General features: G+C 44.7%; 1 protein-coding gene across 2 annotated transcripts in view; it reads right to left on the bottom strand.

Moving 5' to 3' along the window:
- Positions 1-7,714: 7,714 nt before the first annotated feature.
- LOC106570245 (AT-rich interactive domain-containing protein 1A) overlaps positions 7,715-12,234 on the bottom strand; it is a 53,663-nt gene continuing 49,143 nt past the window's right edge. For both annotated transcript variants that reach the window (XM_014142352.2, XM_014142353.2), the window contains exons 18-19: positions 11,354-11,484; positions 7,715-11,106 (exon numbers count right to left, since the gene is read on the bottom strand). In XM_014142352.2, coding sequence (XP_013997827.2) covers positions 9,214-11,106; positions 11,354-11,484 — 2,024 coding nt within the window. In that variant the 3' untranslated portion in view covers positions 7,715-9,213. The remainder of the gene's footprint in view (positions 11,107-11,353; positions 11,485-12,234) is intronic.

The raw sequence follows: 12,234 nt of genomic DNA, 5'->3' as shown, positions 1-12,234 counted from the left end.
ATTCTAAAGTGAGCTAGCTGGCCCTGCTCCCAGAAACAAGGTGCCAAAATAGCCAGTGTGAAACAGGGTCAAGAACAACGCCTAGGATGCTCACTGTCCAATCACAAAAGCTGCACTGTCATGAATTTACATATGCTTGTGATGCCTGTAATGCGTTCTGCACGTTATTTTGATAAGTAAATACATACTATTTCATCCTTCCATTTGAGAACAAAAAACAATTACTTTCATCCTTGCAAAATCATTGGCCTACCATTTGTTTTGCTATGCATTAGGCTAGCTAATGTCTTCTCTCACCTAGCCAACATAAGCTACACACTCTACACCTGGAAGGACAGCAAACACTGTTTTCATAGCTTTTCTATTGACATTTAATTGGATATAGCCATGCTAATAATCAGAGGCGACCCGTCATTCTATTTTGAGCCCCATATTTTTTTAATGTTATTTTGGCATTAATACATGTCTCATATCAGTTTGCAAACAATGTCAAAATAATATATATATATAATTGAGTTAATAAAGCCGCATACAAACATGGTCTCTCTTTTTGTTTTATTGAGTAAGGCAGCTCCAAAATGCAGGTGTTTCAGCCTAACTCAGTGCTTTCTGTGGTGGTGGGGCAAGCCAGCAGAAAATACATAGTGTTGCGCCGTGATTGGCTCAGTGTTCAGTTACTCATGGGGAAACTACGTTAGACCTAAAAAATTCTAGTCCCTTGGGTGCTGCCATAGAGTTACATTAGAAGTGTCCATCCTAGAAGGTTCAAGGCCATTGGCCACAGATAAAATGACGTCAAATCAGAACCCTGACTTTCAAAGATAATTCGTAAAAATCCAAATAACTTCACAGATCTTCATTGTAAAAGGTTTAAACACTGATTCCCATGTTTGTTCAATGGACCATAAACAATTAATGAACATGCACCTGTGGAACGGTCGTTACACTAACAGCTTACAGACGGTAGGCAATTAAGGTTACAGTTATGAAAAGGACACTAAAGAGGCCTTTCTACTGACTTTGAAAAACACCAAAAGAAAGATAAACAGGGTCCCTGCTCATCTGTGTGAACATGCCTTAGGCATGCTGCAAGGAGGCATGAGGACTGCAGATGTGGCCAGGGAAATAAATTGCAATGTCCGTACTGTGAGATGCCTAAGACAGCGCGACAGGTAGACAGGACGGACAGCTGATCATCCTGGCAGTGGCAGACCATGTGTAACAACACATGCACAGGATCGGTACATCCGAACATCACACCTGCGGGACAGGTACAGGATGGCAATAACAACTGTCTGAGTTACACCAGGAATGCACAATCCCTCCATCAGTGCTCAGACTGTCCGCAATAGGCTGAGAGAGGCTGGACTGAGGGCTTGTAGGCCCGTTGTAAGGCAGGTCCTCACCAGACATCACCGGCAACAACTTCGCCCATGGGCACAAACCCACCGTCGCTGGACCAGACAGGACTGGCAAAAAGTGCTCTTCACTGACGAGTCGTGGTTTTGTCTCACCAGGAGGGATGTTTGGATTTGCATTTATCGTCGAAGGAATGAGCGTTACACTGAGGCCTGTACTCTGGAGCGGGATCGATTTGGAGGTGGAGGGTCCGTCATGGTCTGGGGCAGTGTGTCACAGCATCATCGGACTGAGCTTGTTGTCATTGCATGCAATCTCAACGCTGTGCGTTACAGGGAAGACATCCTCCTCCCTCATGTGGTACTCTTCCTGCAGGCTCATCCTGACATGACCCTCCAGCATGACAATGCCACCAGCCATACTGCTCGTTCTGTGCGTGATTTCCTACAAGACAGGAATGTCAGTGTTCTGCTATGGCCAGCGAAGAGCCCGGATTGCAATCCCATTGAGCACGTCTGGGACCTGTTGGATCAGAGGGTGAGGGCTAGGGCCATTCCCCCCAGAAATGTCTGGGAACTTGCAGGTGCCTTGGTGGAAGAGTGGGGTAACATCTCACAGCAAGAACTGGCAAATCTGGTGCAGTCCATGAGGTGGAGATGCACTGCAGTACTTAATACAGCTGGTGGCCACACCGGATACTGACTGTTACTTTTGATTTTGACCCCCCCTTTGATCAGGGATACATTATTCCATTTCTGTTAGTCACATGTCTGTGGAACTTGTTCAGTTTATGTCTCAGTTGTTGAATCTTGTTAAGTTCATACAAATATTTACACATGTTAAGTTTGCTGAAAATAAACGCAGTTGACAGTGAGAGGACGTTTCTTTTTTTGCTGAGTTCATGTACAGTAGCTTTGATTGGACTGATCATGTCAATATCATACTTTCAAAATAGACCCTAATAATTTGGTCTATTTCCCCCTCTTAATTTTGCCTACTGTTCTGACTAGGTGGTGCACATGTAGCTTATAACCTGTTTTAGAGAAATGTAATCATCGAATATTGTAAGAGCTTTCATTGTCTGCTTACAGTGGCGTGCGAAAGTACTCACCCCCCTTGAAATTTTTCCTATTTTGTTGCCTTACAACCTGGAATTAAAATAGATTTTTTGGGGGGTTTGTATCATTTGATTTACACAACATGCCTACCACTTTGAAGATGCACAAATATTTTTGATTGTGAAACAAACAAGAAATAAGACAAAAAAACGGAAAACTTGAGCGTGCATAACTATTCACCCCCCCCCCCCCTCCAAAAATCAATACTTTGTAGAGCCACCTTTTGCAGCAATTACAGCTGCAAGTCTCTTGGGGTATGTTTCTATAAGCTTGGCACATCTAACCACTGGGATTTTTGCCCATTCTTCAAGGCAAAACTGCTCCAGCTCCTTCAAGTTGGATGGGTTTTGCTGGTGTACAGCAATATTTAAGTCATACACAGAATCTCCATTGGATTGAGGTCTGGGCTTTGACTAGGCCATTCCAAGACATTTAAATGTTTCCCCTTAAACCACTCGAGTGTTGCTTTAGCAGTATGCTGAGATCATGTGACAGATCATGTAACACTTTATTTAACTAATTATGTGACTTCTGAAGGTAATTGGTTGCACAAGATCTTATTTAGGGGCTTCATAGCAAAGGGGGTGAATAAATATGCACGTACCACATTTCCATTTTATTTTGTGTATGTCCATTACATGAAATCCAAATAAAAATCATTTTAAATTACAGGTTGTAATGGAACAAAAAAGGAAAAACGCCAAGGGGGATGAATAGTTTTGCAAGGCACTGTATCTGCCCCCTTTATTTATCCTAAGGCTCTGACTTGGTGTACATGGCCCATGTTCTGAATTCTGTCACTGTACATTTCAAAAGTGCTAAATAAATAGTTATTCACTGCGTCCATCCTAGCTCGCTCATTAATGTCTTAATCAAAATTACGGATTGCCTCATATCCGCTTGTCGTCCCCTTATGCCATAGTTTGTACATCTCAATTGTCATTAGAAACCACATTTGTTTAAGCAAGTCAGCCATATCAGCTATGCTTTTTTTAAAAGGCAGTAAATGAGGCTGAATGAACTGTTTCGCTGCTAGACAAGGCTCCGCTGATAGCCAGGTGTAGCAGTGGTAAGATGTTGGGAATGCTGTTGGGACAGCTTTATGTAGGCCCTTACAGATTGTGGGCACCGTTGTCACAGTTATAGTGCAATGTATTGTTTAGTGTTCTGTAGTGGCTTTGCTGGCATGCATCCCACTTTTTGTTTTTGCCCCACCAAGATTTACATGCTAAAATCGCCACTGATTATTTCTCATGGATCAGAAAAGTTTATGTCTCGTTCGTGCACAGCATAGAGGGGCGAGGTCGAATTTCAAAAGTGAAACATTGTTTGCGAGGTCAGACAGGCTGACAGCAAGGGTTATACAAACCATCACTGTTGGAAATCAATTGCTAGTTTAGAAGCAAGATGAAATAATGTGTTAATAAATGTCTTATTGCTTATAAAATGGGTTGTGTGTCAGAGATAGAATGTTGGTTGCATGTTGTGTTTGTCCATTAGGCTTTATGATGTACAATCACATCATGCATCTATTAGCCTCACTGTGGCTGAGCTCGCTTCCATCCAGGAACTCTATATCAGGTGGTGTCAGTATGAGATATGAAAACTACTAGCAGCATGAAAGAGAACCAACCATTAGATTTGTCTTCTTATCTTGAGTGGTTTTCAGAGTCATGAATGAATATATGTCATCTTTACAATGTTATATAAAAGTAGCTGATAGTGGCAACTGCTAGCACTGTAGTTTCACCTTGCTTAAAGACAGACTATTTTTTTTTATTTATTATTTCACCTTTATTTAACCAGGTAGGCTGGTTGAGAACAAGTTCTCATTTATAACTTAGACCTGGCCAAGATAAAGCAAAGCAGTTCGACATATACAACAACACAGTTACACATGGAATAAACAAACATACAGTCAATAATACAGTAGAAAAAGTATATATACAGTGTGTGCAAATGAGGTAAGATAAGGGAGGTAAGGCAATAAATAGGCCATGGTAGCGAAGTAATTACAATATACCAATTAAACACTGGAGTGATCGATGTGCAGAAGATGAATGTGCAAGTAGAGATACTGGGGTGCAAAGGAGCAAAAAAAAAAGATATAACAGTATGGGGATGAGGTAGTTGGATGGGCTATTTACAGGTGCAGTGATCTATGAGCTGCTCTGACAGCTGTAACGTAGATGCAGAAAGTAAACAGCATATGGTTGAAGCACGAGGCTCAACTTCTCTTCTTTTTTGGTCCCCTGGCTACCACGCTGTGAAGCAAACCTGTGCACATGCGCAGATACCGTGTGAGAGTGAAGTCAAAGACACTACAGTATGAAGAAAGGCAGAAACTGCTTCTCCAATAGAAATCCCCGATCACACTTGTAGGCGATGTCATGGCGACGTTGGCTAATCTAAACTCATGGGTAGAAACACATAATCGGTTCTAACTGTCTCTCGCACCGAACCGCGCATTTGCAGGCCGTCAAATCAAAGGCACACATTTGATATAAAGTTGTTTTTGACAAAAATGAAAACGTGTCAGTATGCCATTTTCACGAGATTGGAGTAATAACATCTTCAACTACTTAAGACGTTGCCTCAAATCTAGGTTGTGCCTTTAGATTGAGAAAATGAATAACTAAGGAAGAATTTTTCACTTCTCTCATGGACTTCTCAAACGACAAACCTCAGCCTGGTCTGTTTGGTCTATTTCACAAGCGTTCCCTGAAGTCTTGCTATGTTGCGCCTCTGAGTTTAGAAACTCTGTGGCGAAGTGTTGAATCTTGTGACTACCCCCTCTCATTGAAGACACAGAAGTTCAAGGCCGACCGCAGTACTGCAGGCATTGTTAGCAGAAAACAGGATCCCCATGATAGTGAATGGAAAAATGCCAAAAAAACTGCTTCATGGTCAGTCTTTGTGTAAATAAATAACACATTTGAAGACAATCATGGTAGCAATAATGTATTCTAATACACCAGATTTGTCCTTGAACCGATTATTTTAAATCGCATGCAGAAGAAGTTATATGGATAGTTTAGTTGCTAATGGCAGCCTGCAATACCTCAGTTGGCATTGAACTTACATTTGTCAATGAGAGGGGGCAGCACTGAGCAAGCCTGCAATGTCACTTCCTGGAGTAGCTCAAACTGCAAAAGTTGTCTCCATGAGATGCCATCTTAACCCACTTCCTTTGGCTTCAATATGCTGTTGAGTCTTCACATAGGAATGGTGTCACGTGATCGATGGCTTTTTGTCCATTCATATCCATAGTTATTGCTCTTCACCAACTTCATCCTGCATCTATGTCCTGCATTGTGGGAGGCTCTATTGTCAACCAATCATAAGGGTGTTTAGTTTGACCCACACAAATGTGACCAAAGAACTGACTGAAACTGGAACCAACTGTGGAATGCTGTGTTTGGTTTTCGCCAGGCATAATGGGTCCCATGTCATGCAAAAAGTTATTATTTTGACCAGAGGCACAACTTTGGTTTAGAAGTGGGGGGGATATATGTATTTTTGGTTTTTCTTCAGTCAGATAAACACTCCAAACAGCAGTCAAGCATGGTGGTGGTAGTGTGATGGTTTGGGAATTTTTTGCTGCCTCAGGACCTGGACGACTTGCCTTAATAGAAGGAACCATGAATTCTGCTCTGTATCAGAGAACTCTACAGGAGAATGTCAGGCCATCCGTCTGAGCTGAAGCGTAGCTGGATCATGCAGCAAGACAATGATACAAAACACACAATCAAGTATACATGAAAATGGTTAAAGTCCAGACCTAATCCCAATTGAGATGTGGCAGGCCTTGAAACGAGCAGTTCATGCTTGAAAGCCCACAGATGTCGCTGAGTTAAAGCAGTTCTGCACACAAGAGCGGGCCAAAATTCCTCCACAGCGATGTGAGACTGATCACCTCTGGCCTGCTCGCCTCCCTACCTCTGAGGAAGCACAGTTCCCGCTCAGCCCAGTCAAAACTGTTCGCTGCTCTGGCACCCCAATGGTGGAACAAGCTCCCTCACGACGCCAGGACAGCGGAGTCAATCACCACCTTCCGGAGACACCTGAAACCCCACCTCTTTAAGGAATACCTGGGATAGGATAAAGTAATCCTTCTAACCCCCCCGTAAAAGATATAGCTGTACTATTGTAAAGTGGTTGTTCCACTGGATATTATAAGGTGAATGCACCAATTTGTAAGTCGCTCTGGATAAGAGCGTCTGCTAAATGACTTAAATGTAAATGTAAACTACAGGAAGCATTTGGTTGCAGTCACTGCCGCTAAAGATGGGACAACCAGTTGAGTGTAAGGGGGAATTACTATTTTTTTTACACAGGGAAATTTGGCGTTTCATAACTTTAATTAAATTCAAATAAGTATTTTTTGTGTTATTTGTAAACTCAGGTTCACTTTATCTAATATGTTTTGGTTGAAGATCTTAACATTCAATATCAAGAATAAAATCAGAAAGGGGGCAAATAATTCTCCCCGGCACAGTATATGTATAAAATAATGTGATACTTGAGGCGCTCTCACCAATTAATTGTACAATGTACACACATATATTCAGTTTGTGTGTGATATGTGGAGACATGTTCACTTCAACAATATAAAGAACAACTTTTATAAACAATGTCAACACTGCCATGTTGCACTGAGCCTTGCTGTTGGAAAATCACATCAGTGTCCGATTTTCGGCTGTCGCAGATGCACTTCCCCCGACTTCAGTGCTCAACTTTTGCCTAGTCAGTTGCTTTTGATTTACCACTCAAAACGAGCTCAATGGTGCCGCTCATGGTAACGTCAGTTCACTGAGTCTACTTTTAAGAAATGTACTGGTCTCTACGGTACTAGAACCTGGCTGAACCCAATTTGAGGTAGCTAACAAAAGCCTTATGAGTTGCAGGTAGACAGAACTGTACATACAGGAAGTGTACTAAACTCAATCTCATAACACACTATCAGCAACCTTTAGGAGATGATCAACTATACATATGGTAGAGATCAGTAGCATTGTAAAAATATATGCATAAACTTGACTACAGCAGAGATCCTAACATCCAAAAGACGTGTGGCACACTGTAGCAAAACGCTTTGTAACGGAAAACGTTTTGTAGAAAATGAGTTTTTGCCCATTCGGATCCTAGTGAATACACCCGTGGTGTATGACTGCAGGTCCACCAATAACAGACACATTCAAAAGCCCATAATAAATAAATCCATCAAACGTCTTACGAAGATTTAATGTACATTTATTCGTAACACGTGGAACATATAGTATAAAGATTTCATAATGAAGAAATTATATTCATTAAGCCAAAAAAAGGAAAAAAAAAAAAGGAATTTACATCAAGTCTTTAGCTACATCGTCTGAAATACAAATATGCAGAATCCATATCACTGGAAAAACAAATGAACAAAATTCAAAACGGTTTATTTCTTCAGGGGTCTTGCTTTGCTTTGACGTAGGAGCTGAAATGAACCGTAGCAGACATGGTTTCTGTCATGTTAGACTCAGTGGTACTGGAGACAAACTTGATCGGTGTGTATCGTGGGGGTGTGTGTGGAAGTGGGATGAGGCATTGCGAGGGAGTCCCTGTAGCGAGAGACAGGCGGGTGGGTCAGGGGTGAGGGGTCAAAGGTAATCCCATGGCGAACTTGATGCAGGGAATTTCACTTGAGTGTAACCTTTAATTCATCTAAGATTAAAAATGGTGAAGAGCAACAGAAGGGTTAGAGAGAAAGAGAGAAGTGTAATGTACAACATCATATATACACAGCAGTCGAGACTGCGTCTAAAGTAGAGGAGCAGTCCTAAGAGGTGACTTCTTTTATACGGGTCAAGTCATACAATCGAGGGACAGAGAAGAGGTCGGGGTGTTGTAAGGTTCACGATACTTTGGGGGGAAAGCCTTTAGTCATCTCTCTCAGTTCAACATTTAACTAAAATCATTTTTAAAAACTACAGTTTGCTGCCAAGCCAGCGTATCTCAGTGTGAAACAGTATTATTACAGTATGTTTACAGTTGTTTTTAAGGTGTACAGTACAGGGGGGAAAAAGTCCTAGAATCTACTGCACAGGCCTCCCCGTTGAAGATGTTCGTCTGTCTGTTAACAGCTGATAACCTGGGTCGTGTAGGGCTGAATAGATAGCGTCCAAGTTACAGCAGTATACCAAACCAGAGTCCAGGAGTCTGTTTCACCGTACACTAACCAAAAACTGGTTTTCCCTGTCCATGCCCGCCCTGCTCACCATCAACTCCAAGGGAGGAGAACCTGGGCACATATATCCTCCAAACTCACTGTAAACGAGACAGCAACTTTGGTTACAGTTTTTATGTTTTCTTTTTTTGTGTCGATTTTTTAAAATCTTTTCATTAAAAAAGTTGTTTCCCGCAGGGCAGCGCTCTCCCTCCCTCCCAAGCCAGGGTCCCATTTAATCTGTCTTATCACATATCCACGTTAGCTTCTCAGTTTCCGTGTTCCAGAATGTTTAACTCCACCGCTACTTCAGTAAATCTGTCCTTTAAGTGACAACCAGGGGGGTATAAAGGACAGGCAGTGGAATCCGAGGTGATTTTGCATAAATTAAAACTAGGACAGTCAGTTTTGCTCTTAGTTCTCCCACTCGACGCACAAAAAAATAAAAATAAGGGTGGGGGGGGGGGGGGGGGGGGGGTGAAGAACGGGGTGGGGGAACAGAAAGAGAAAGCGAAGCTGAAACCCCCACGGCTGTCATGACTGGCCAATCAGAAAGAGTACGTCACAGATCACATGGGACACCAGAGAGTTCATGAGTGGTGAGACAGAGATGTCCAGTAGGCGGGACTCATACAGGGTGAACTCTGAGTGGTTCTCCTCCACCTTAGCCATGGCGTGCAGGGCGCGGGCCGCCCGCCGCATCATGTCCACACTGGTGGGTTCAAAGTGAGCCCCCTGTAGGTGCATCAGGGAACTCTGGCTCTGCTGGTACTGCGTGGCTGCTAGACTGTCCTCCAGGAAGCCCAGGAGGTTACCTACGCTGGCCTTCTGCACGGCGATGGCCCTGGCCGCCATGCTGTCTCCCTGGGCCAGGTTGGCTAGTAAGACCACAGACATCTCTCTGCAGACAGCCACCTTCCTCTCCCCGACCAGACGCACCAGCGTCCCGTACAGCTTCTCCAGCCTGCTGAACGGCGGTGTGGCCAGGATAAGGTCCACATTGTTGTCCTGGATGCTCAGCTTGCTGAGGGTCTCCAGCACCAGTCTCTGGGGGGATAGGGCCCCATGGGGCCCCAGCATGGGGAAGGGGTCCAAGGCCTCGGCTGAGGGACAAACTGCCCAGTGGAGCAGGCCGTCCAGCAGGGGCAGACAGATGCTCTCTGGGTAGATGGACAGGTCCAGCTGGCCGGAGATGTTAGCCAGAGTGACCAGGCAGTTCTCCCTGAGGACCTCCAGACAGTCCCACCACCATTCGTCCCTCTCACAGGTCACCCCCTCGTCCTCCTCCTTCTCATAGGTGACGGGGGCCTGTTTCCTCTCTGGGTGACGGTGGTGGAGCAGGACCAGACGGCCCAGCAGCAGCAGCAGCCCTGGGTGTTTGGACATCTCCAGGTCGTTGCCGGGGATGAAAGAGAGCGATCGAACAATGTTGGAGACGCAGATGCAGCGGCGGGCCAGGGCATCCTGCCAGTCCGACAGCGTGCTCAGTGGGGTCTCGTCCTTGCTGTGAGGCTCGTCCTCCAGGATGGTGATGTTGCGGCGGCTCTGCTGCGCCTGGCGGATGGAGAACAGGAACTTCCCCCCGTTCTCCTTCTGCTCGTCGGCTGCTCCTCGCACCGCCTCCTCCGTCACCGAGCCCGGCCGGGCCGACAGGACGTCGTCGATGGTGGCGGTGACCGGGGCAGGCGTGGTTGGGGCGGAGGTCTTGTTGGTCTTCTCTGCAGGGGAGGTGGTCTGCTCCTTGCCAGGCTTGGTCTTCTCAGGGTGTTCTGACACAGTCACGGCAACCTTCTTCCTGCTCTCGGTGACTGACGGCGGCACCCGTTTCCGCTGCTTGAGGAGGTTGGACCGGCTCTCGAAGTGGGTCTGGATGTGTCCCGTGGTGTCCCCCCCGCCGATACTCCAATGGATTAGTCCGCTGTCAAAGCTCTGCCGCCGGCCTAGTTTACTGGAACGGCAACCGGGGAAGGGGTCTTTCTTACGCACCATCTTGATGGGCAGCTTGTCGAACTTACTGGCCTGTTTGGGTTTCTCCTGGGGGAGGCTAGAGTCCTGAGGGGCTGGGGAGGAGGAAGAAGACTCTCCACCTTCCCGTTCCTCCTCTGCTGTCAACTTCTCCGTTGTGGATTTCTCCTCTTTCCCCACCCCCTCCTGTTTCACCTGGACCTGCTGCGACAATGTGGTGGTGTCTGCGTTGCTTTTCCTCTCCTCCTCCTCCTCCTCTTCGTCGTCCTCTTCTTCTTCCTCGTCCTCCTCCATGTCCTCCGGCTCAGGTAGCTCTTCATCAGAACAGTCTTCGTCGGCAGCATGCGGGTCGATGAGCGTCCGCTGGCCAGGGTCTCCCACCTCATACTCCTTCAGGATGCCAAAGATCTGGATGAGGCAGCGTCTGAAATACTCCACTACCAGCTCCAGGAACCCAGGCAGCTGAGAGGAGACAGGATATGACAGGACAGGCTGTAATCATGCATGAATTCTTTATTCAGAGATGTGATAACCTAGAAAATCTGAATGGAGGATAATGTCAGACAATACATAGACATTTGAAAGTTTTATTAGAATGCTTCTTAGAGAAAAACACTATCATCTGGTAAAAATGTTATATTTTGAAAGTATAATATTAATATAATAAAAGTATTACGGGTGTTTCATTCTAAGGCCTGTTGTAACTCACCTGGCAGAGGTTGAAAGTAGAAATGCTGTTGTCATCATACAGTAGAATATTAATGGTGTCCAAGGCCCAAGTGCTCTCAGCTAGTAAGCCTGACTTCAGTGACATCATCACTCTCCAGGCCTCTGGGGTGCCTGAGAGAACACAGCAGAAAATACATCAGTGACTGATACAGGAGGATGGCACCACTTTACCAGCATTACAGCCCTTTTTTTGTCCATTAAAATAATATCAAATTAATCAGAAATACAGTGTAGACATTGTTAATGTTGTAAATGACTATTGTAGCTGGAAACGGCTGATTTCTAATGGAATATCTACATAGGCCCATTATCAGCAACCATCACTCCTGTGTTCCAATGGCACGTTGTGTTAGCTAATCCAAGTTTATCATTTTAAAAAGCTAATTGATCATTAGAAAACCCTTTTGCAATGATGTTAGCACAGCTGAAAACTGTTGTTCTGATTAAAGAAGCAAAAAAAAACTGGCCTTCTTTCGACTAATTGAGTATCTGGAGCTTCAGCATTTGTGGGTTCAATTACAGGCTCAAAATGGCCAGAAACAAAGAACTTTCTTCTGAAACTTGTCAGTCTATCCTTGTTCTGAGAAATGAAGGCTATTCCATGCGAGAAACTGCCAAGAAACTGAAGATCTCGTACAACGCTGTCTACTACTCCCTTCACAGAAAAGCGCAAACTGTCTCTAACTAGAATAGAAAGAGGAATGGGAGGCCCCTGTGCACAACAGAGCAAGAGGACAAGTACATTAGTGTCTAGTTTGAGCAACAGATGCCTCACAGATCTTCAGTTTCTTGGCAATTTCTCACATGGTAGCCTTCATTTCTCAGAACAAGAATAGACTGATGAGTTTCAGAAGAAAGTTA

Source organism: Salmo salar, chromosome ssa14 (genome assembly GCF_905237065.1).
Source record: "Salmo salar chromosome ssa14, Ssal_v3.1, whole genome shotgun sequence".
Lineage (NCBI taxonomy): Eukaryota > Metazoa > Chordata > Actinopteri > Salmoniformes > Salmonidae > Salmo > Salmo salar.
Note: the sequence above shows the minus strand (reverse complement) of the source record. Positions and strands in the feature narration are given on the sequence as shown.